The sequence below is a fragment of the Babesia bovis genome, chromosome 2, assembly GCF_000165395.2.
Source record: "Babesia bovis T2Bo chromosome 2, whole genome shotgun sequence".
Lineage (NCBI taxonomy): Eukaryota > Apicomplexa > Aconoidasida > Piroplasmida > Babesiidae > Babesia > Babesia bovis.
Window position 1 is genome coordinate 1,294,245 of NC_010574.1, and position 20,823 is coordinate 1,315,067.

At 43.0% G+C, this 20,823-nt stretch overlaps 8 protein-coding genes across 8 annotated transcripts; 5 read left to right on the forward strand and 3 right to left on the reverse strand.

The window, feature by feature from the left end:
• Nucleotides 1-45: 45 nt before the first annotated feature.
• BBOV_II005690 (C2_Ferlin domain containing protein) lies at nt 46-4,130 on the forward strand. The gene is made up of 3 exons (XM_001610038.2): nt 46-483; nt 578-1,424; nt 1,459-4,130. The coding sequence occupies exons 1-3, from the start codon at nt 94-96 to the stop codon at nt 4,104-4,106; spliced, it is 3,885 nt and encodes a 1,294-aa protein (XP_001610088.1). The 5' UTR covers nt 46-93; the 3' UTR covers nt 4,107-4,130.
• A 1,769-nt stretch (nt 4,131-5,899) lies between these two features.
• On the reverse strand, nt 5,900-9,378 carry BBOV_II005700 (calcium ATPase SERCA-like family protein). The gene has a single exon (XM_001610039.2). It carries the CDS (start codon nt 9,119-9,121, stop codon nt 6,035-6,037), a length of 3,087 nt encoding a protein of 1,028 aa, XP_001610089.1. The 5' UTR covers nt 9,122-9,378; the 3' UTR covers nt 5,900-6,034.
• Nucleotides 9,379-9,908: 530 nt separating this feature from the next.
• BBOV_II005710 (N2N2-dimethylguanosine tRNA methyltransferase family protein) lies at nt 9,909-11,879 on the forward strand. The gene is made up of 3 exons (XM_001610040.2): nt 9,909-10,328; nt 10,419-11,407; nt 11,470-11,879. The coding sequence occupies exons 1-3, from the start codon at nt 10,091-10,093 to the stop codon at nt 11,875-11,877; spliced, it is 1,635 nt and encodes a 544-aa protein (XP_001610090.1). The 5' UTR covers nt 9,909-10,090; the 3' UTR covers nt 11,878-11,879.
• On the reverse strand, nt 11,878-12,737 carry BBOV_II005720 (Ras family protein). The gene has a single exon (XM_001610041.2). It carries the CDS (start codon nt 12,619-12,621, stop codon nt 11,902-11,904), a length of 720 nt encoding a protein of 239 aa, XP_001610091.1. The 5' UTR covers nt 12,622-12,737; the 3' UTR covers nt 11,878-11,901.
• Nucleotides 12,738-12,913: 176 nt separating this feature from the next.
• BBOV_II005730 (transcription factor TAFII55 protein conserved region family protein) lies at nt 12,914-14,327 on the forward strand. Its single transcript, XM_001610042.2, has one exon. It carries the CDS (start codon nt 13,158-13,160, stop codon nt 14,208-14,210), a length of 1,053 nt encoding a protein of 350 aa, XP_001610092.1. The 5' UTR covers nt 12,914-13,157; the 3' UTR covers nt 14,211-14,327.
• BBOV_II005740 (uncharacterized protein) lies at nt 14,317-15,123 on the reverse strand. The gene has a single exon (XM_001610043.2). The coding sequence runs from the start codon at nt 15,096-15,098 to the stop codon at nt 14,412-14,414; it is 687 nt and encodes a 228-aa protein (XP_001610093.1). The 5' UTR covers nt 15,099-15,123; the 3' UTR covers nt 14,317-14,411.
• Nucleotides 15,124-15,234: 111 nt separating this feature from the next.
• BBOV_II005750 (uncharacterized protein) lies at nt 15,235-17,163 on the forward strand. The gene is made up of 2 exons (XM_001610044.2): nt 15,235-17,006; nt 17,070-17,163. Exons 1-2 carry the CDS (start codon nt 15,261-15,263, stop codon nt 17,145-17,147), a joined length of 1,824 nt encoding a protein of 607 aa, XP_001610094.2. The 5' UTR covers nt 15,235-15,260; the 3' UTR covers nt 17,148-17,163.
• A 14-nt stretch (nt 17,164-17,177) lies between these two features.
• On the forward strand, nt 17,178-20,761 carry BBOV_II005760 (tRNA synthetases class I family protein). Its single transcript, XM_001610045.2, has one exon. The coding sequence runs from the start codon at nt 17,219-17,221 to the stop codon at nt 20,705-20,707; it is 3,489 nt and encodes a 1,162-aa protein (XP_001610095.1). The 5' UTR covers nt 17,178-17,218; the 3' UTR covers nt 20,708-20,761.
• The last annotated feature ends 62 nt before the right edge of the window (nt 20,762-20,823 follow it).

A 20,823-nucleotide genomic window follows, 5' to 3' on the forward strand; every position in this document is an offset into this window, starting at 1 on the left:
TCCAGATGTAATCTGCCGTTTGTGCCAGCATGTGTAAGCTGTGCGCGTTGGCATACGCAATATAATGCTAAACCGCCGGCTTGACACATACACATGGCCAAGATGGCCACCGTGAAGTATCTTATTAAGGTAGATTTACACGAGGTCAAGGATGTGGTATTCAAGGAGCCTGAGACTGAAATTGACATGATCCCTAACCTTTACTGTGTAGTAGCCGTTGGTAATGAGCAGTATACAACGGTACAGCGTAACCAAGCTTCAAACGCTGTAATAAACGCTTCGTTTAACTTCACTCTTGACCTGAACCCTGGTGAACTTAGCAGGACGCGGATTATCATCTCAGTTTACCATGCGTATCGTCTTCAGAGTGGTCTTATCGGTATACATGCGTTTGGATTGCATCATATTTACTCTAAGCAGCAGCATTCCATCCACCGGTCATGGGCCAGACTCCTTTGTCCATATTTCCCCAATCATAATGCGGTAGGTTTAGTGTATATAGATCTTGTGCATTGCATAGTGTGGATATTAGCTGTACTCTAGATTGATGGTATAATGCTATTACATATATTTTCAGGGGCTTATTTTGACGTCGATTGGTGTCTACGGTCCTGGTGACAATGTACCTGTATTCAAGGATGTTTCCGGTGGCGCAAGGCCATCTAGTGCCTTGGTGTCTTCAGCAAATGATGGTGCCGGTGGTCGTGTTAGAAATATTAGAGCAAGTGAGATCAGCACCAGGTTCTACATGTTGAATCTGAACGTAATTTGTGGTCGTGATTTCTTATCGAGGAGCAACTTCTTGAATAGTTATTTGGAGCCTTTTGTGAAGGTATGCCATGGCGGCTTGGAAATAAGTACCCCCGTTATAAAGGACAACCCTAATCCCGAATGGCAGGCCACTTTGTTCATGCCGTGTATATCACCATCTTTTGACGATTTGGTCACTGTAGAAATATGGAATGGCGAGTCCAATGGTACTATGTTACACTTTGAGTCGATCGATATCAAGTACCTATTTAATAACGAGTATGCTCCACGATGGATCAATATATACTGTAACCCCGGTGGCAACACTGGTATCTTGGACCTAGTGAAGAACTTTGTTATAGGTACTACTGAACTCATGACTGACTATGGTGGACGCGTGTTAATTAGTGCATCCGCTACTCAGGTCCAAATACCTACGGTAAAAGGTATTAAACCCTATAAACATGTATCGGTACCTACCACTCAGAAGAAGATTATATGGATTGATTTATATGAAGTAGTTCCATTGATGGACGGACCAAGTATCATTGATCTCACTGTAGCAGTAGGCCCATACTGCGTCCGTACCTCTGAACTTAGGTTAAATGACCATGGAACGTATAAAGTCAACAATGAGGTGGGACGACTAGATCAAATGGAGCCTTTAGTATCATGTAGGTCGTGAGTGTACAGCTTTATACTTTTCAGGCACCAGTGATTCCGAGTTTTGGGATTTCTTTACGTACATCAATGACCATACTAACTGGATCGACTCGCAGCCACCTCGTATCGCATGGCGTCGCATATCATTCGATATTATAAGACGTTCCAAGGGTAAGCCCATGTGGATCCAAATGAACGGTATATCGGACCATCGTATGCACCCGTTCAATGTATTGATGTCATTTGAGGTGCTGAGTGAGGGTGAGGTTGAAATACGTCCTCCACGTCTCGAATATAATCTTGTTAATTACATGTTTCGTGCTATGATTTACGAGGCGATTAACCTGCCGTGCATTGACATGGTTAATTTCCCCAATACCTTTGTGGAGATTGAGCTGGGTGGTTACCACGTCCGTACTCAAGTGGTACGTCGTACGTTATGTCCATCATTCTACGAGGCCAGTGAAATTGAAATATGCCTACCGTCCAATTTACTACTGGCGCCTGATGTAACCATAAATGTATATGCCGAGCCTACGTCCATGTTTTCATCGCAGGAGTTGCTTTGCACCAGTACTTACAGTCTGTCGAAGATCCCTAAGGAATGGCGTAAGGCACCTCAGTGGGTGCAGCTCAAGTCAACGAAGAATGATTTACATAGACCGTGTATACTGGTTGCCTTCGAGTTGGTACCTATGGACTTGTTGCGCAAGAATCCTGATTTATATCCCTTCTTTGATGACATTCGTCCTTCGAAGATACCAGGTTTGGTATCACTGTTACTCATCGGTGTGCGAGCCTTTAAACCGCTGGTACGTCCCAGGGTATTCATTCGGTTTGGTACCTCGGACAAACCATTGTACACGGGTTCCAGTGGATATGCAGTATCAGGTTCCGAGGGCAATTGGAATTATTTAACAACGCATGAAATGCTAGTGGACCTCCCCAAACGGATGCAGCATCATTGTTTCATTGAATTCAGTGTACTTACTGGTGAGGATGGCGAGCTATTCGGGGTTACATACGTCAGCCTGAATGAATTTTTACCATGGCTAACGCACGAAGAACGCCTACACTCCAAAGATCTCTTTAAAATGCAAGTATTGGAAGATTTCTTGTCTACAGGTGAACTCGGGCAGGCTGATGAGTCTAAGCATGAAGCTGTACCTATGAAGACGGCACTCAGAGATGATATAGAATCGATGAATGTAAAGATGTACAATACTTTTGACTTTGTGTCGCTTCAGCGGGCTGGCGAACCTCGTGAGGGTGAAGAGTTCCGTAACGACTTTGAGGTAGCAGTGATGGACGACGACGAGCCAGACGAACTACAGCGCGATGAGCTACCATACGAAATGGAGTGTGACTTTGCTCCGGGAGATTTACCCTATATGAAAGCACCCATAGTACAATGCACAGCTGCAGGGGTACCTGAGACCGTAGGTGTCTTGAAATATATCTGCATGGTTGAAGCTAATGAAGATGCTCATGTGCGTAAAGTGGCCGCTCAAAAGATGCAGGAACGACGACAGAAACTAGTTGAGCTTTACGCTAAAGCAAAGGAACTTGTTGTTAGATTGTATGTCCTACAGGCCAAGGGCCTTTATACCAGCAGGGGCAACAGTAATATAACCACTTACCTCTGGGTCCGCAATATTGATGGCGAGCAGAAGCGTTCTTTGAGTTATCCGCAGAACGTCAGGGACACCACTGTCATAGCTCAAGGTGTAAAACCAATGTACAATACATGCTTCAACTTGGGGTGCGCCCTACCTGAAAATGCAATCCTTAAAATCAGTGTCGTCCACCAGGGTACTCTCCAAGACGAGGTCATCGGTACCACTTTTGTTGATTGCGAGGACCGATTTCTCAACCATAAAATGTTCCAGTTAATGCAGGATGATGCAGTTCCCATAGAACTCCGTACTTTGAAAAACGAAGATTCCACAGTATCACATGGTACTTTACGATGCTGGCTAGAGATGATGGACTTGGAAACTGCACAGACAAAGCCAGTACGTACAATTGGCGGTATGGAGCAATCTGACTATGAACTACGTGTTGTTATATGGGATGTTAAGGGCGTGCCACTTGATGGTAACTCTGCACTGTCTTTATTTGTTAGGGGATCATTCCAGGTAGCTGATGGTGAGGACCTCGTAGAGGACACCGACACCCATTACAACAGCCGTGATGGCACTGCTGTGTACAATTGGCGTTTTAAGTTCCCTATTCGCATACCAAGTGATTTTTCATTCCTCAAGTTACAGATACACAGCTCCAGCCTTTTAGGGCCAAGTGAGCTCATAGGCGAGGCTGAGATTGATCTGCGTAATGAGTATTCGAAGATCAGGCGACGTCAGGGCCCATACCACTGCAAAAAGTTTTGGGTTGATTGCTTGCATCCTGCACAAGGCAGTCAATCTCGGGGGCAAATAGGTATAGAGTTTTCTGTATATAGCGACTCAGAAGCTAAGCTGTTTGCCGTTGGCAAGGGGCGAGAATCCCCAAATAAGGATCCATTCCTTCCGACTGTAACTGATAATCGGACATATCTAGATTTGAATGAGATTAGGGCAACTATCAACAAGGCTTCTGGAGCTCTGGTTTCCGGGCTAAAGCTAACTGGTATGTTCATCTGTGTGGCCTTCGCTTTTGCAGCCATATTGCTCATTCTGGTTATCATTAAGTGATACCTACGGAAGTGTAACATGGTAACTTAACCACGCGTTATGTTTATATGCTGCTTCTGACTGACATCGGATATAACTGAATGTTCAATTCTTATTTAATTGTTAAGAAATGTGCTATTAAGCGTATACAGTTTTTTCATTATTATAGGACCATGAATGCTTTGTTATTATCATATACACTTCATGGCACTAGATTTGTGTTAGTATTGATCAGAAAACTATAATTTACATTTTAGATATACTATGCTGCAAATGGGTTCATTTCCCTTTAGTGTGGCTTATAGGAGCACTAAGTTGTTGTAATTTTCTACGTTTACATTCTTCAAAGTTATATTCATCACAATTCGCCATATATGACTGCACGAATGGAGCTATTATCTTTATTGCCAAGGAATGCAAAATACTGCCCAGTTCAATGACTTGACCACTGAAAATGTTCCAAAGGTTTATATTGATTTTTCAGGTTATCTAGATTAGTTTGTATCTTTTGTATGTTTAAAAATACACATATCTACCTAGATAAGCGTTATAGCATTTCAAATTGACTTTTGAGCTTTTGGCATCACAGCAGCATGAGTTCATGTTGTTTTTCCTTGATACATATCCACATATTTAGTGGTCAATTGGCAGCTGCACGTTTATATTTCACTTTTATGAGATAAACAATGTGAATATTTTAACGATAAAATGGGAGAACATGTATACGATGAAAGGGGGCTTAACCTGTTGCGTCTCCCTGAATACATCAACACAATGATTTCGGTAGTAGACCTTGAAGATTTTTCATGTCCAAGTTCCGTAGAGTTATATGAAGGTCTATTTTCTAACAATGGTGTATACCGCATGGTATGCAGTCAATCATCTAGAATTATGGTAGTATACGGTTCGGTGGAGATTGTACCACGGTGCGTAAGAAACTTCCAACATGATGACGTGTATGTAGAGTATTTTGTTAGAGCTAATGAGCGTGTTATACGCGTGATGGCATTTAGAGGCGCTAGAAATAAACCAGTACGGTACCTTGTAAGAACGTTCCTTGTAGATTGCGTTGGTCCTGTAGAATGTAGTGATCATGCAGTTAGTTGGATGACCGACGGCCCTGTGTCTATTACACTAAATTTAACTCCCGGGGTACCAATACACCCATTTATTATACGGACACCACTTATAGATCATTCCATCTTCGGTTTTGTCTATAGTATGGCAGTACACCACAGAGGGTATGCAATAAATCAGGACAGGTCATACATGCGAAACCCTTATAGAATGGGATACATATACTACCACATAGATTCTGACTTGTGTACCAATGTTAATGGGAAGCCTCTGTTAGTAGAGTCACATTTACTCCGAGTTACTTTTAACAAGAACCGTATTGAAGTTATGGTGCTACGTACAAAATCGTTGCAAACATACGTAATATTGCCGATTAGAAGGCGGTCACAATAGTTATCAATAGATAAGATAGTGGTGCATATTTATTAAGACAAAATTATATCGAACATGTTTCTATATTAGAACTCTAGCATAGACCGTTAAAATTCACCTCATCAACACTGGACATACCATTGTTAACTAGGCACTGTTGATGTAGCTATATATACAGATGCCCATAATTCCACTTACTAATGTTATTGTCAACCCTATATCACAATTGGTACAAGAATGAACTTTATCCAAAAATAACGAATCACAGTTCATTAGTTAGTAACACCAGTGTATATCGGATGATACAATCTATGAGTATTACGAAAATATACAATGCGTGACTGCTAATGTTACAATCTTAAAATAATTATAAACACCACATTAGTAATAAATGTAATTCTCGGGATTCTTAAAGTGCCTTAACTTATTTTAGCACTCACAGTAGCCAATTTACGGCCAGGATGCACAATGTGATAGTATCTTCATGGGACTGAGCATTGTCAGTCTTCCTTCTTAGCGTGAAGTGGTTTATATGGTGACGAGTTTTTGTGAATGTAACGGCGGCCGATGGCCTTAATTAGCTCGTCAATCAGAATGACAGGTGCTGACCATAATAGTACAGCAATCCAGTCGTACACATCAAGTGGCACGACACCAAAGACATTTGCCAAAAATGGAACGTATAAAATAGCGCAGTGGATGGATACGGACAGGAATGTAGCAAACATAAGGTGACCGTTAAGCCATGGTGGCACAGACAACAAAGAGGCTTCTTCCGACACAGCGTTAAAGGCGTTAAACATCTCGATCATGACCAAGACTGTTAAACTCAGTGTAGCGGGCTTGGCCTTGCCAAGAGTGAAGTAGCTACACATGTCCTCGGACATACCAGCTAAACGGTTAACCTTGAAACCGCTCCATAAGGGGCACTTGTTGAAATGCATGAGCTGCTCCAGTGAGACCAGGGTGTTACCGTCATTAGGGGATATGCCATAGAGGTACCACCACACGAAAATGCCTACAGTGGATATACCAACGTAGACACCAATAACTACATAACGCAACAAGGTCCACCCATCAATGAGCTTCTCTTTGTTGCTTCGGGGTGGTTTTTCCATAACGTGGGTGTCTGGTGGATTAAAGCTAAGTGCAGTTGCAGGCAGACCGTCAGTGACCAGGTTGACCCATAGGAGTTTAACTGGCATCATTCCCTCTGGAATGCCTAGAGCAGCGGTTAAGAAGATGGAAGCCACTTCACCAATGTTACTCGAAATGAGATACCTGATGAACGCCTTCATGTTGGAATAGATGCACCTTCCCTCCTCGATGGCAGCTACAATCGACTGGAAGTTGTCATCTACTAGGACCATATCAGATGCCTCTTTAGCAACCTCGGTACCGGCGATACCCATGGCAACACCAATGTCTGCCATCTTGAGAGCTGGAGCATCGTTTACACCATCACCAGTCATGGCAACAGTTTCGCCCATTTCCTTCAGAAGCGATACGATTTCCTGCTTGTGCTTGGGCTCAGTTCTGCTGAAGACAACACCTTCGGCACTAACTACTCGACGACGTTCTTCTAGTGACAAGGTCTCGAACTCCTTACCGGTGAAGGAATAGTACAGGTGAGTACCGACATTAGGGTACTCATGTGGTATTATACCAACCTTCTTGGCAATGGCCTCAGCAGTAAGCTTGTTGTCACCAGTGATCATGAACACACGGATACCTGCCCTGCGAGCGACACTAATGGCATGCTGTACATGTGGCCTAGGTGGGTCAAGAATACCAGTTACACCTAGGTAAACAAGGTCACGCTCGATGTCAGCGAAAAATGCAGGACTACCCTCAGATACAGCTCCAGCGCTACTCTTCTGTTTGTACAACTCAAGGCAGTCCTTGGCGTCACTGTGGCACGCAAATGCTATAGTCCTGAGAGCTTCACGAGCCATAAGCTCTACTTCCTTAAGAACCAGGCCTTTCAACTCAGCAGTTATGGGAACCACGGATCCATCAGGTTTCATGTAGTGGGTACATCGCTCAAGAACAGACTCTGGTGCCCCCTTGGTGTATACCTGGTAAACGCCATTTTCATTAGCAATGACACTCATCATCTTACGGTCCCTGCAAAACTCCAAAGTAGCATCCTTTTGGATACTTTTTTGGTATCCTACTGAAGCAGGCTGGCCCTTTACACCAGTTACGAACGCGTGAAGGTTGTCAACCATGTGGAGAATTGCAACCTCAGTAGGCTCACCCTCGTCGTGTTCCACCGAAGCTTCGGAGCATACCGAACCACATTTGAAAAGTGTTTCGGCTAATGCACTGAGCTTACCCTTTGCAGCGTAGTCTTTAGCACTGCCAGACTTCGCATCAACCTCACCGTCAGGAGTAAAGCATATTTGATCGACTTTGTGATCATCTTGGAACAACTTCAACAACTGAACACGCATCTTGTTGGTAGTGATTGTACCAGTCTTATCGGAACATATCACCGTGGTACAACCCAAAGTCTCAACTGATGGTAACTTGCGCACAATGGCATTACGCTTAGCCATATTCCTGGTACCTAGGGCAAGACTAGTGGTAATAACTGCGGGAAGACCCTCGGGAATAGCAGCCACAGCAAGTGCAATGGCTATCTTGAAATAGTAAATGCAACCCTTGAAAACATTACTGTGGACAGGGTCACTGAAGTGGCGGAAATTGATTGCCCATACGGCAATGCAGATTAGCGTAATGAACTTGGATAGGGTAGTACCAAAATCATCCAACATACGTTGAAGTGGTGTGCTGCGGTCCTGGTTGTCAGCCTCTAGGACAGCTGCCTGGATGGCACCAATTTCAGTGGACATACCAGTAGCAATAACCACACCAACACATGAACCAGCGGAAACTGTAGTACCACAAAACAACAAGTTTGTCTTCTCCTGAATTTCGCAGCCTGCCATGTCCTTAGGTAATTCCTTAGATAACTTAGCAACGTTGCGGGACTCACCAGTCAGCTGTGACTGCTCACAACTAAGCGATGTTGATGATATTTCACATACACGCACATCGGCTGGAATCTTGTTACCTGTGCGTAGCTTAATGACATCACCAACTACAATATCCACAGAATCTACAGTACTCCAACGACCGTTGCGTAAACAGGTGGCTACAGTAGGCTGAAGTTTCTTCAATGCCTCCAAGGCCTGCTCAGCATTCGACTCCTGCCACACACCCACTATAGCGTTAAGTATAAGAATCAATAAGATAACCAAGGGCTCAATGAAATCAGTAATGGCATAGCTTTCAGAAACCTCAGTCAATGTCAATATGAAGCTTATTACTGCCGCACCAAGTAATATCTTTACCAGTAAATCATCAAACTGTGATATGAACAATGATAGCAAAGATTCCTTTGAATGCTGAGCTAGCATGTTAGGGCCATATTGCTTTAGGCGAAGTTCAACGGTCTTGCTGTCCAGACCATGCTGCAATGTTACACCATAGTGCTTCAACACATCGTCCACGGATGTTGTATGAGGATTTGCTAAAGCTCCGAGGCGCTCTGCAGGCTCACCCTTCAATGATTTAGACATTGTTATCAAATGCGTTCTGTAGAATTTAACATAGAACTGTTGTTATAAACTGTGTTTATACACAGGTATGCAGCGATATTTGATAAATACAAAAACAAATCGATCACGTCAGATACCGTTTTTCTCAAATAAAGTTTACTCCCATCCAACTACGACGCGTCTGTGCGCGTAGAGCGAGCTGCCGATGCTCTACACCTAAATCAAACAGGCAACTGAAAAGCCTGCATATACTATAGATATATTTACTCAGATTAGAGTGCACCGGGACAATATATCACAATATATAGGCGGGTTTGTGGGTGGTTCAACGTGTGGCGCTGCTGCGCTATAGATTCTAGCACAAAGTATAAAAAATATATAGTATTTTGTGTATAACTCTACAAATAGAATGCTTGACTGGCTGTTATAGGGCAAGGCATGAAATATCAACACCTCAGAGTGGGATATACTTAATGGATACACATAAATCAGCTTCTAACACCAATAGCAGTTGTTCACTGTGATTGAATATATTTGTGTACTGATATACATTTAATAATCTGGCTTATACAATTAAGCATGCTTTCGAAGCTTCTTTATTGCTAGAGCAGCAATGAGTTGGATTATATCAGATAAATAATGTTAGATATATTATTGTTACCGGATAGCTGTGTTTAATGGCTCATTGTTATATAGTATATAAATTATTTATGTTTCACGGATATGTGTGTACAGTGGAGATACCATCGTGCTTTGTTAGCATAGTTGGGAAACTCCTTAGTAGTGATTCGCCTTTATTTTACAACTTCCTAACCATACACCTATACTATTGCTATAATATATGTTTAAATAACATTGACTTCATCGCAATTATTACATATATAATCCTACTTGCCTGGCATATCGCATACACATCGCCCTGATGATAGGCATATATGGTGAATAACGCATATTCTATAGATACCCTTGCTTTATATGTAGTGTTTGCCGATGGAAGAAACAGGCACTGTTACTGAGGGATTAGTTACGGTCAGCAGCCTGTCTGTTGATGGGCAACCTCTGTTCTATAACCCTCCGCAAGTCTTCAACCGTGATTTATCGTTAATAGTACTCAAAACGTTTGTGGAATATGAAAAAGATCGAGCTGCTACTTTGGTATCATCCAATGGCAATTCAGTTGTCAAAGACTTTGTCGGAGTCAACGTTCTGGAGATGCTAGCGGCAACAGGTAAGTATACCTCGTATGGCTCCAGTAACTTAGATTGCTAGCTAATAATAGATTAGGTCCTAGCAGATGCATTTTACAAATCACTTACAGGGATACGAAGTATTAGGTACCTCAAGGAACTAGGGGACTATGTTAACCATGTCTACATAAATGACTTAGATTACAATTCGGCGAGCGCTATTGCTATCAATTGCAGGAATAATGGCATCAGCGAATCACGTTATCGGGCAATATGTGCTGACGGTAACCAGTTAGCACAGCTGTTGACACCACCAGCTGATGTACTGCGGCTGATGCTAATGAATGGACATATACAGAAAGTGCCTTGTGGACATTTACCCAATAAAGATTTTACAGGACATGAGGAGTACAACAACAGAGTTGAACGCTTCCTTGATGTTATCGCAGTCAGTGCCCGAAGTGTGGATAGCACTAAATATCGCAATGTAATCGACGTAATTGATGTCGATCCGTATTCAACAGCTACTGTGTTCCTCGATTCGGCAATCCGATGTGTAAAAAGCGGCGGAATGCTTTTCGTTACATCCACGGATATGCCAACTCTCTGTGGGAATAACCCTCTCGTGTCATTTTACAAGTACGGTGGATCCAGCATCAAGGCTACATTTTGCCATGAACTATCACTAAGGATTCTACTGTACACCATTGCAACTACAGCTTCCAAGTACCAGCGTGTTATGGAGCCTATGATATCCGTAAGTGCTGACTTTTACGTTCGCGTGTTTGTGAGAATTACAAGCAACGCTCTGGAGTGTAAACGCTTAAGTGAGAAATGTGGCATCCTACTACTATGTGCTCAGTGCGCGTCATTCCGCATTATAAAACTTGGCGAGTTCAGCGCACCTAAACAGCGCCCAGCATCGCTACCTAGCGACGTTACTGGCACCTGCGATGAATGTAACGGCCGCCTGAAAATAGGCGGTCCTTTGTACATTGGGCCATTACACAACCAGGATTTTGTCAGGGCTGCGCTTAGGAATGCACAAGACGCTAAGGATACGCTACCCGGAGTTACGCAGAATGCTAAGATCATAGGTACGCTCTCGGCGATATCTGAGGTGGGTCTTGTAAGCCATCTAGCTTGTATAACACTATTTCTCTTTGATTCACTATAATACAGGAAATTGACGGGGCACCGCTATACTATAACATACCCTATCACTGCCAGCGCTGGAAGCTAACCACCATTAGCCCAGTGGTGTTCAAGAGTTGCCTTGAGAAACTAGGATACAGGGCATCACACTTCCACAGGGAGCCTCAATCGTTGAAGACGGATGCACCTAATAAAGTGGTAATGGATATTATACGTCAGCATGCCATTGACCACAGTAAAACCACTGACCATCCGTTTTTCAAGACTCCCATACAGACTACTGGAATAGATTTGTCAGAACCGGAACAGACGGTAAAGAAATCTGTAGCGAGGTGGCTACAGAATCCAACGAGTCATTGGGGTCCGAAGAAAATGCATCGCCAAGCAGCATCGTCTAGAGCAATACTGCAAAAAGAGAACGAACCTATGGAATAAATCTTACAGAATATATTACATCAGTTATGTACTATGAGTTACAATTTCCCATAGCCCTAATGTACCGTACAGAATCATAGCCAGGTCACGGACCATCTTAGCTACGTTGCGATTGAATTGGGCCGATACACGGTATATGGGCACGGTATACTTTTGGCTGAATCCCTCAGCGTCCTGCCATAAGGGAATGTCATCTTGAACAAGGTCGCACTTGTTGCCAACAAGGCATACTACAGGCTGCGTAGCACCGACGTAGCTGTAGTTTTGTATGATATACTCAGCTAGTGAAATCGCATATTTGTAACTATCCTCATTGCTAGCGTCGAATACCACAAGAAATGCCATGCGATTCTGCGATACAGGTCTAAAGCGCTCTCCTTTAGACATCGGTAATAGTGGTTCTTTGAAAATACCAAAGGGAGTATAGTCGTCCATACCACTCTCAAATGTCCAACGAGCTTTTGTCATGTCTATTAAGCCACGAACGTCGCCATCTGCACAGGTGTCTTCAAGTTCAAAGCAGAATGCATTGATATCCTCAAATTCGTTACCGGATATAGGATGGTCATAAGACAACCTGAGCAAGAAATAATACAACTCAGGTAATAATGTAGGCTGATACAAACGTGGTAATACATTGTTCATTATAGCATTGATCAAACATGTTTTACCAACGCCATGGGCACCTAGAAAGGTTACCCTGAAAAGCGGTATTCCCGTAGCGTCAATTTTCTCTTCAATCATCGTCCCATTGTAGTGATCTGTAATTACACAAGTCAGTTCATTGACGCCGTACAACGTCCATATTCAAGAATGTGTAGCACAGAGTTGCAACCTACACATCTGCATCGAATAGTTACATAAAACCCAATCATACATTACACATACCTTCTGAAGTCAATACAATTGGACTTCTTTAGAAATGTCTACCTTAATACTGTGTTCCAATACCCGCTAAATTAGGACCCCAAAGAATCTGAAAAAATTCATAGGGTAACTCAACAGTGTTCAAGTTAATGCTTAATATATTTTTCGCAATGGAATATATGTTATTTCACAATACCTATGTCTATATCCCGGGTTATATAGCACTTGCTAAAGCATAGACGCGCGTTGTTTCAGGGATTATTGATGGTTAATCTATTTTAGCAGCGAGTGGTATATATCTAGTCATTATCAGGAACTATCAGTTATCCACTCGATCTTCGCTGAACCAGGACCTTGGATTCTATTTAAACTGCGTATCGCTGGTACATTCAGTGCCTTCATTCTTTTGCATCATGTCGACGGAACAACTAGTAATGTCAGATAACGATGAATCTATCGCAAGCAGTGTTGCGGATACGCAAAGCGATGTCACTAGCGTGGCCTTGAACAATATAAGAATACAACTTAAATTCCAAGAGCACATGCCAGCTACCAGCGCGAAGTCAGATGTATCTGCAACCAGTTTATCTCAGGCAACAGCTAACCCGCCAGAGGTACAAAGTAAATCTACAAGAGCTCCCGATTTTGAAGATGCCATCAAGGGGAAACTATTAGCACGCCATGGTATATTCGGAGCACATGAAATATATGAAGACATGCTTTTTAATAAACCTGTAAAGGGTGAACGAGTCAGCTCAAAACGTTTGCAAAACCTAGATGCAAATGCTCCTAGGGATTTTAGTGACCTCGGATCAATTGACAAGCACTGCATCATCAGGTTCCCAAATGATGTTGCAGAAACTATACGTAGCAGGTCAGAAGCTGGGGAAGATATGGGTGTTGTTATTGAACCTACGGGAAGATATGACTACCGTGAGTTTATGGTGAAGGTACGAGGCGTCCCATTGGAGCTCATTGGGATACTGGTCGAGCTGCCGTGCCATGTAGAGGCACATAAAACACTGGACTGTGACCTGCTGTTCAAATCAGCCGACATATCGCAAATAATGATCGTCCAGGAAAGAAAACAGGCAGAGATAACAATTGAAGAGATGCGCCAAAGGTTATGGGAGTGGCCGGATGGAATAACACCGCCCACGAAAAACATTAGGAAACGCAGGTTCAGGAACCTGGATGTATATAACAATGAAGAGATTAAGGAAGCGGAGAGAGAGGCGTTAACATTACTCAATGGCCTTGTTAGGGACAGCTATCACTTTGAAATTAAGAGTGCACAAGAAGTGAAAGAGCTGCTGGAAAATTTCCGTAAAGGTCTTATTGAAGAACGTATCATAGGACCCGATGAAGATGTAGAAACTTATATCAACGCACTGCAGCAGTATGAAGGAATGAATGAAGACTCGGAAATTATGTTCAATGGCAAAGGTACTCAAATGAGATTTTGATGCCCATTGAATGGCGACACCGCTCAAACACTACGCTGCTACACAAATATACAACCAAATGGAAACAACATGACAATGCGATAATATATTACGTGATATTAAAAAGGCGAGTTTCCGCCAGAGTTTGCGATAGTAATGTGAAACGTCACATTGCGACGACAAAGTGGCAATGCCGTGTATATGTAACCAGCCACTAGTCCACTAACGTTTCTTAGGGACCTTGCACTTTATCGGGTGGTTGGCAATATGACCTCCCTTAAGCGTGTAGGGGTTAGCCTCCACTAACCGGAAAAGACGATACACCACATTACCAACCATCATCTTATTGTAGCCATGAACTGATATAATCAGTCCTGTACGATCTACTTCCACCTTTACTTGATTGGCATACATAGTACAAACACGAGTGGCGTCCAAACAATTAGATCCTACCCCAAGTCTGAACATCAAGTGCGGAAATGCAGGTTCAAAATAAGCCTTAACACCACGACCATGGAGTAACACCTGACCGGCAAAACCACGAGTACGCTCATATAAACAGTTCTCTATAGTGCGAGTAGCCGTCAAACGCTTGTCAACATTCGATACTAGGCATATATCTTTACGACCAGGGATCAGCATGTGATAGTAACCAGTATTACTACGCTGACCTGGGCGGAAAAAATACGATGAACGTAAAGCTCGCACCTCACCTGGCCAACGAGTTACCTGAATGCGTGGATAGAGATTTACTTGAGGTTGCTGAGCCTCTTCCGGTAAACGAATGAGTCGTGTGTTAGTCTCTGTCTGTTGGATTCCATATATACTGGGTCCATAGCTCCCAGATACACCAAAATGCCTTGTTTGGCAACGAATCCATGGCGGTACTTTACAGCTACCAGCTAGCATTATATCGAAATTATATATAATGGTGCCAAGACACTACGCTTGGAGTGTGTAGCTCCAATTAATAGTCACTATAAATTATTCTGAACGTTTATATTAGTTGCTAGCATACATAAAACATGATAGGTCCGAATATATTACACAGACTGACGATGATGTGGCATCATGGACCGGCACGACCAATCGCCAGAAGCTTGTGGACTAACAGTGTCGAAACCGCTACAAGATGATGACCAGACTTCACCTAATCGCAGAGAACACCGTTCTATTTCACGGACGTGCTCATCAGACGTATTGGATAATCTAAGATTTGTCAGCGATGCATCTGAATATACGGACTCATGGGCGGGAAGCACTCCCGCAAGAACTCCTAGGAGGTTAAGTTTTGGAATAGATTCAGATTCGTTGCTTAATAGTTCAGTAAACAATTCAGAACGTTCTACATCGCATAGTGAAGATACTAGTCCAATCAATAGTACAGCTACTAGAGTATCGGAAACTAGAAACTTATTGGACGCGGAGACTGTTATATCGCCCCTTACTAGGATATCGAGACTTACAAAGGCGCCGAGGGGTTCCAAGGCAAAATGCAAACAGCTGCTGTTGGACGGTGGCGAGACTTGGAAGTCCCTGGAGCCAATAAGGAAACGGGGTACTAAAAAGGAAACCCGGAGGAAAGATGCTAATGGAGTGACTCTGCCTATAAATTTTAAACCTCCTACTGATAACGCAGTTCCATTCTGGTTATCAGCACCAAAGGACGTCAAGGATATCAGCCCTTATGTCAAGAAAATATGCTCGAGAATATCAAACATTGAAAAGCACATGCGCAACTTTGAATCTGAACGTCAGACTCTGTTGAACGCTTTATACCAGATAAACACTCCACAAAGGCAAACTATGTTTCCGGGGTCGTTCAACGCTGATGAGGAGACAACCGTTACAGTCAATGGAGATCACCGTATGGATGAGCCTGATTCAAACCCACCAAGCGATGTTGCGCAGAACAGTGTCGAGCCATCAGGCACAGATAGAGCCGATCATGAAGGAACGAGCGACGAAAAAGTGGTAGCTACTACTCCAGAAAGGAGCTATGGTCCTTTATTGTGCAAACGTAGGGATGATGTAATATCAAGCCAGACTATACTGGTTCCCTCAAGAGCATCTCCTACAAATGCTGGTGTAATACAAGATACAGATGCATTAAATAAGGATGATCCGCCAACCCGCTCTCATTCATGTCCAATACAGGATTCTGAAGATATCAAGGAGCCATCAATAACCGCTACTGGTATCATACACGACTCTGATGGCACCACCGATGTCAATAACCCAGTTGACACAGAGAGTAAACAAAGTGAAAATATCGCATCATTGAACAACAGTGTAGAAGTCATCGTTATAGATGACGAAGATAGTGTTACCCCAAGGGGTAAGGATCCCGCGAAACAAGACGAAGAGTTCCACAATTGTGAGCCCACTTCATCAATGGAAACATGCGCGGAGCAATTGACGGTCGACTTTTACGTACATAGCACCCAGTTGGATGAAGATATTGGGAACCTGGCATCCATACAACTGGAATCTAACGTTCCTGATTATAACACGGATGTACCAAACCCGTCAACATCAGGTAGCAAGCTACCACTGTGGAGATCATGTTGGCTGCAAAGTGAAGATTCAAAGGCTGCTAGCCCAGGATATCGCTCTAACAGAAAGCGTAAAGTTCATTCGCCCAAAACAAGAGATGAGCGCAGGGTATCAATTGACCATAGTGAACAAAGCCTAGCAGAGAATGCACAACCTGCTACCACCAGAGCCAATGACACGTTAAATATATTCTGGGACATGGATTTCAGAAATGCTTCGCAGTCTAACCTTCTCAAGTGGGTACGCTTCTTCGGCGTGAAGGTAGGTACTAGTGTGTAAACTCAGGATTCCTGTATGTGGTGTACAAACGTCATACATTTACAGACCTCCGGCTCTAGTAATGCACTGGCCATGGAATTGGAAAAGATACGCGCCTACTTGTTAAATTATTGTCCAAAGTGACCGTAACATAACCCTAATGTGTGACTTAGATATATCATATAGACAGCAATGCGACTTTATACAGTGGCACTATGTTGCTACGGCTACAGGCCATAGCATGCTTGGCACTGGTCATACCGCTCGCGGTATTATCTTTCAGACGTCGTGATAATGGGTCACAACTACACCGTGGATTCCACCCATTCTACACTTTGTGTCTTAAAGATAACATAAATCGTTATAATAATGGATCACATCTATATTCAGTGTCTATTGACCAAGAGTATGTGAAGAATAATGATGAAATCAAAAAGACATTGAATCTCCCGCAAAATATATGGCCTAAGCGAAGTAATTTCTTCAAGGCTAACATTGAACGGCAAATACGCATACAGTCATTTTGGAAACACTATGATGTATACCGGCTACTGTTGGAAAGGCGGTTGGCATATTTTGGTAATAAAGAATTCAACGACTCCAGAGTAACGCAAAAAACGTGTATTATTCTCGATGGACCACCTTACGCCAATGGTAATGCGCATTATGGCCATTTTCTTAACAAAACGATAAAGGATGTGCTTTTAAGGGCATCACTGCTTGATGGTAAGCTTGCACTGCTCCTACCAGGGTGGGATTGCCATGGTATTCCCATAGAATCCAAGGTATTACAAAACACTGGGTACCATCCAGGGCAGTCACGAACTGATATCACAGAAACGGGATTGCCACTAGCAGTTGATATAAGGCAAAAATGCAGTCAAGTAGCAACGAAATCTATCGAGGCCCAAAAGAAGGTTTTCGAATCCGCTGGAGTATGGGCACTTTGGAAAGATTTTTATGCTACGTATCACTTCTACTATGAGCAGCAGGTGATGGAGGCCTTCGAAAAGCTTCTGCAATCTAATCTTATATACCGTGCGAGATGTCCACAACACTATAGCACGCAGTCACAGTCAGTGCTATCGTACGCCGAACTGCAGACTAAGCAATTAGATACATTAACTGCTTTGGTCGGTTTTGAACTTGTTGATAACACCGATGTTCTGCGTGCACTGGATTTCCATCGTCCTCTAGCTGAAGTACGCCTGGTATGTTGGACCACTACACCGTGGACATTACCAGCGAATCGCGGTGTCTTAATAAACGCAATCACTGATTACAACCTTTACTACAGGGATGGCATTTTATACGTCATGAACAACAATGAGAACTTCGGTATTTTCTCGGAGAAGCACTACGTGGGAACGCTGAGCGGCTCAATATTCGTTGGAAAGGAAATTATTAATCCCGTTACAGGTGCTATATATAAGGTCCACGACCACTGCGGTGTTATTGAAGATAAAGGCACGGGTATTGTCCATGCAGCACCGGCACATGGCATGGTTGATTTTAAGATACTCTCGAATTACCCAGGATTCACGATACATGATGGATATGTAAATGATCCCAATGCTATAACGAATGTTATAGACGAAAACGAACGCTACTACCCTGGAGTACACCCGCTGCTGGATAATAAACTTATTAAAGAGGTCGACACCGAATGTCTACGAAAAGTGTTGGGAACTTCACTACTCCACACTGAGGTACAGAACCTACCCGTTGATGTTGACAATAGATTTGGTAATCGGACACACGTAAGGTTGACTAAACAGTGGTTCCTGTCACTATTACAGCGGAAGGCGTGCATACCTAAATTGGATGAAATGAAGATATACCCAGAAGGGGCTAAAAACTACCTGAAGAAAATCATAGCCAATCGTGCACAAGATTGGTGTATAAGTAGACAAAGAATTTGGGGTATACCAATACCCATTGCGTTCGTAGATGTGGACGCCCTGGATGACCCGGAACTGGCAAAGCTATACAACATAGATTACCACGTACCAGGGACTGCACAGGGAGAATACTGTCTAAAAGTTAATGTAGACTCTTTGCCACACTATGAATTAGGCGATCGCGTCTTCAGGAAGTTGAACTACAAAGCTGATTCACTGGATATATGGTTCGAATCAGCATTAGCAAACCGAGTAACCATTAACAGACTTCGAGAAATACTGTTGACAATGGCCAAAAATGTAGCTCCACAGCAAAACTATGAATTTAGGGAACTGATACCCGAATATGCAATAGAGGGACAGGACCAATTTAGGGGCTGGTACCAATCGTCGATATTGGTTAACTACCTGTTGCAAAACGATACCAAATGCCTACTCGCCAAAGGGATCATTACACATGGATTCGTGAACGACGATAGTGGTAACAAGCTATCTAAGCGTAATCAACCTAGTGAAACACAGGATACAGTGAATCTTGATAATATGAAGCATACCACTACAGATAACATCGATCAGGATGGTACTGACGCTCCATTAACGGGGCCGTCCAATAAGAAATTGACCCATAAGCAACAAATCGATATACCCAATGTGGCCAAAGCTGGATTGGACAAAATGCTAGGTATGGAATACTACGAAGATACAGAACTGATAGAGCTCGACGAACCGCAGAGCCTTGGTGCAGACGTCTTGAGACTCTGGGCCTGCAGCAACGATTTCAAACGCAAGGATATACAGCTGAATAATTCCAACATATCAGAAGCTGTTGATCTTGCAAAGAAGATTGCTAACTTCTTCAAATATGCCATAGGGGTTACGCACGACTGTAAGATTAAGAGTGATACGTGCCGTTTACGGCTGGATTACTTTAATGCCCTGGATATATACATGCTTAAACTGTCATACGATCTTGTATACACCGCTAGAAAATACTTCAAAGAAGGTTGTCTGCACAAAGTTGTTCGAGAATTGGAAATATTCCTAACACGCTTCTCAAATATATATGTCTCATACTGCAAGGATAGGCTTTACTGCGATGTAAAGCACGGATGGTCACGTACATGCGCACAAATCATAATTAAAAAGATAATGCGTAACGTGCTAGACGTCGTGGCCCCGATAATGCCGCATATGGCAGAGGATGTCTACCAGACGATCCATAACGTCACAATGCCACAGAAAAGAAAGGATATGGCTAACATCAAGTCAGTATTTGGGAAGAGATGGATGAAGATGCCAAACTACCTTTCAAAAGTAGATGTCAATACCGCGATAGGCACCTTGCTGGATTTGAGGAATTTGGTTAACAAATTGAGACCGCAAAGAGATGACAAGGAGCTTATCATTCTATGTGACAGTGATGCCACAATATCGCAAATGCTAAATGTAGAAACCACTGCTAAGGTAGACCTCAGGTTACTCCTAGGGGTGGCCAACGTAAGAATTCTACCCAAGTCAAGGGATTATGTACCTCCAGAAACGTCGATAAAAGGAAACGGTTATGAAATTTGGCTTGTGGAAACAGACTACAGCAAATGTCAAAGATGTTGGCTATATAGACAGGAGGTTACACAAGGGTTCTGCGAAAGATGTGCGTCCATATGTACCAGCCCACCGGATTATGATATGCCAATGGATTCTACAGATACATCTGATCAGGAGACCGTTGAAGAAGAGGTCGATTGCGCAATGCTGGATGACAACGATGGCACCATAGAAGATGAAGAATATTTTGACGAATAAATGCGTAGTGAGACTTTACTAGACAGCGATGTCATCTATAGAATACCTAAGCAATCGCTAAATAAGTTACCCTATACATATCAGTGGCCTAGTTAATAGATGCAAACCGTAAAAAC

What these genes read in the sequence shown, in the direction of transcription:
- BBOV_II005750 (XM_001610044.2), top strand. Translation starts at nt 15,261, where the DNA reads ATGGACCGGCACGACCAATCGCCAGAAGCTTGTGGACTAACAGTGTCG. An exon ending in TACGCTTCTTCGGCGTGAAG is followed by an intron (nt 17,007 to 17,069) that starts GTAGGTACTAGT and finishes ATACATTTACAG; the next exon opens with ACCTCCGGCTCTAGTAATGC.
- BBOV_II005690 (XM_001610038.2), top strand. Translation starts at nt 94, where the DNA reads ATGGCCAAGATGGCCACCGTGAAGTATCTTATTAAGGTAGATTTACAC. An exon ending in ATTTCCCCAATCATAATGCG is followed by an intron (nt 484 to 577) that starts GTAGGTTTAGTG and finishes ATATATTTTCAG; the next exon opens with GGGCTTATTTTGACGTCGAT. An exon ending in AATGGAGCCTTTAGTATCAT is followed by an intron (nt 1,425 to 1,458) that starts GTAGGTCGTGAG and finishes TATACTTTTCAG; the next exon opens with GCACCAGTGATTCCGAGTTT.
- BBOV_II005700 (XM_001610039.2), bottom strand. Translation starts at nt 9,121, where the DNA reads ATGTCTAAATCATTGAAGGGTGAGCCTGCAGAGCGCCTCGGAGCTTTA.
- BBOV_II005710 (XM_001610040.2), top strand. Translation starts at nt 10,091, where the DNA reads ATGGAAGAAACAGGCACTGTTACTGAGGGATTAGTTACGGTCAGCAGC. An exon ending in GGAGATGCTAGCGGCAACAG is followed by an intron (nt 10,329 to 10,418) that starts GTAAGTATACCT and finishes AATCACTTACAG; the next exon opens with GGATACGAAGTATTAGGTAC. An exon ending in CGCTCTCGGCGATATCTGAG is followed by an intron (nt 11,408 to 11,469) that starts GTGGGTCTTGTA and finishes ACTATAATACAG; the next exon opens with GAAATTGACGGGGCACCGCT.
- BBOV_II005760 (XM_001610045.2), top strand. Translation starts at nt 17,219, where the DNA reads ATGTTGCTACGGCTACAGGCCATAGCATGCTTGGCACTGGTCATACCG.
- BBOV_II005720 (XM_001610041.2), bottom strand. Translation starts at nt 12,621, where the DNA reads ATGATTGAAGAGAAAATTGACGCTACGGGAATACCGCTTTTCAGGGTA.
- BBOV_II005740 (XM_001610043.2), bottom strand. Translation starts at nt 15,098, where the DNA reads ATGCTAGCTGGTAGCTGTAAAGTACCGCCATGGATTCGTTGCCAAACA.
- BBOV_II005730 (XM_001610042.2), top strand. Translation starts at nt 13,158, where the DNA reads ATGTCGACGGAACAACTAGTAATGTCAGATAACGATGAATCTATCGCA.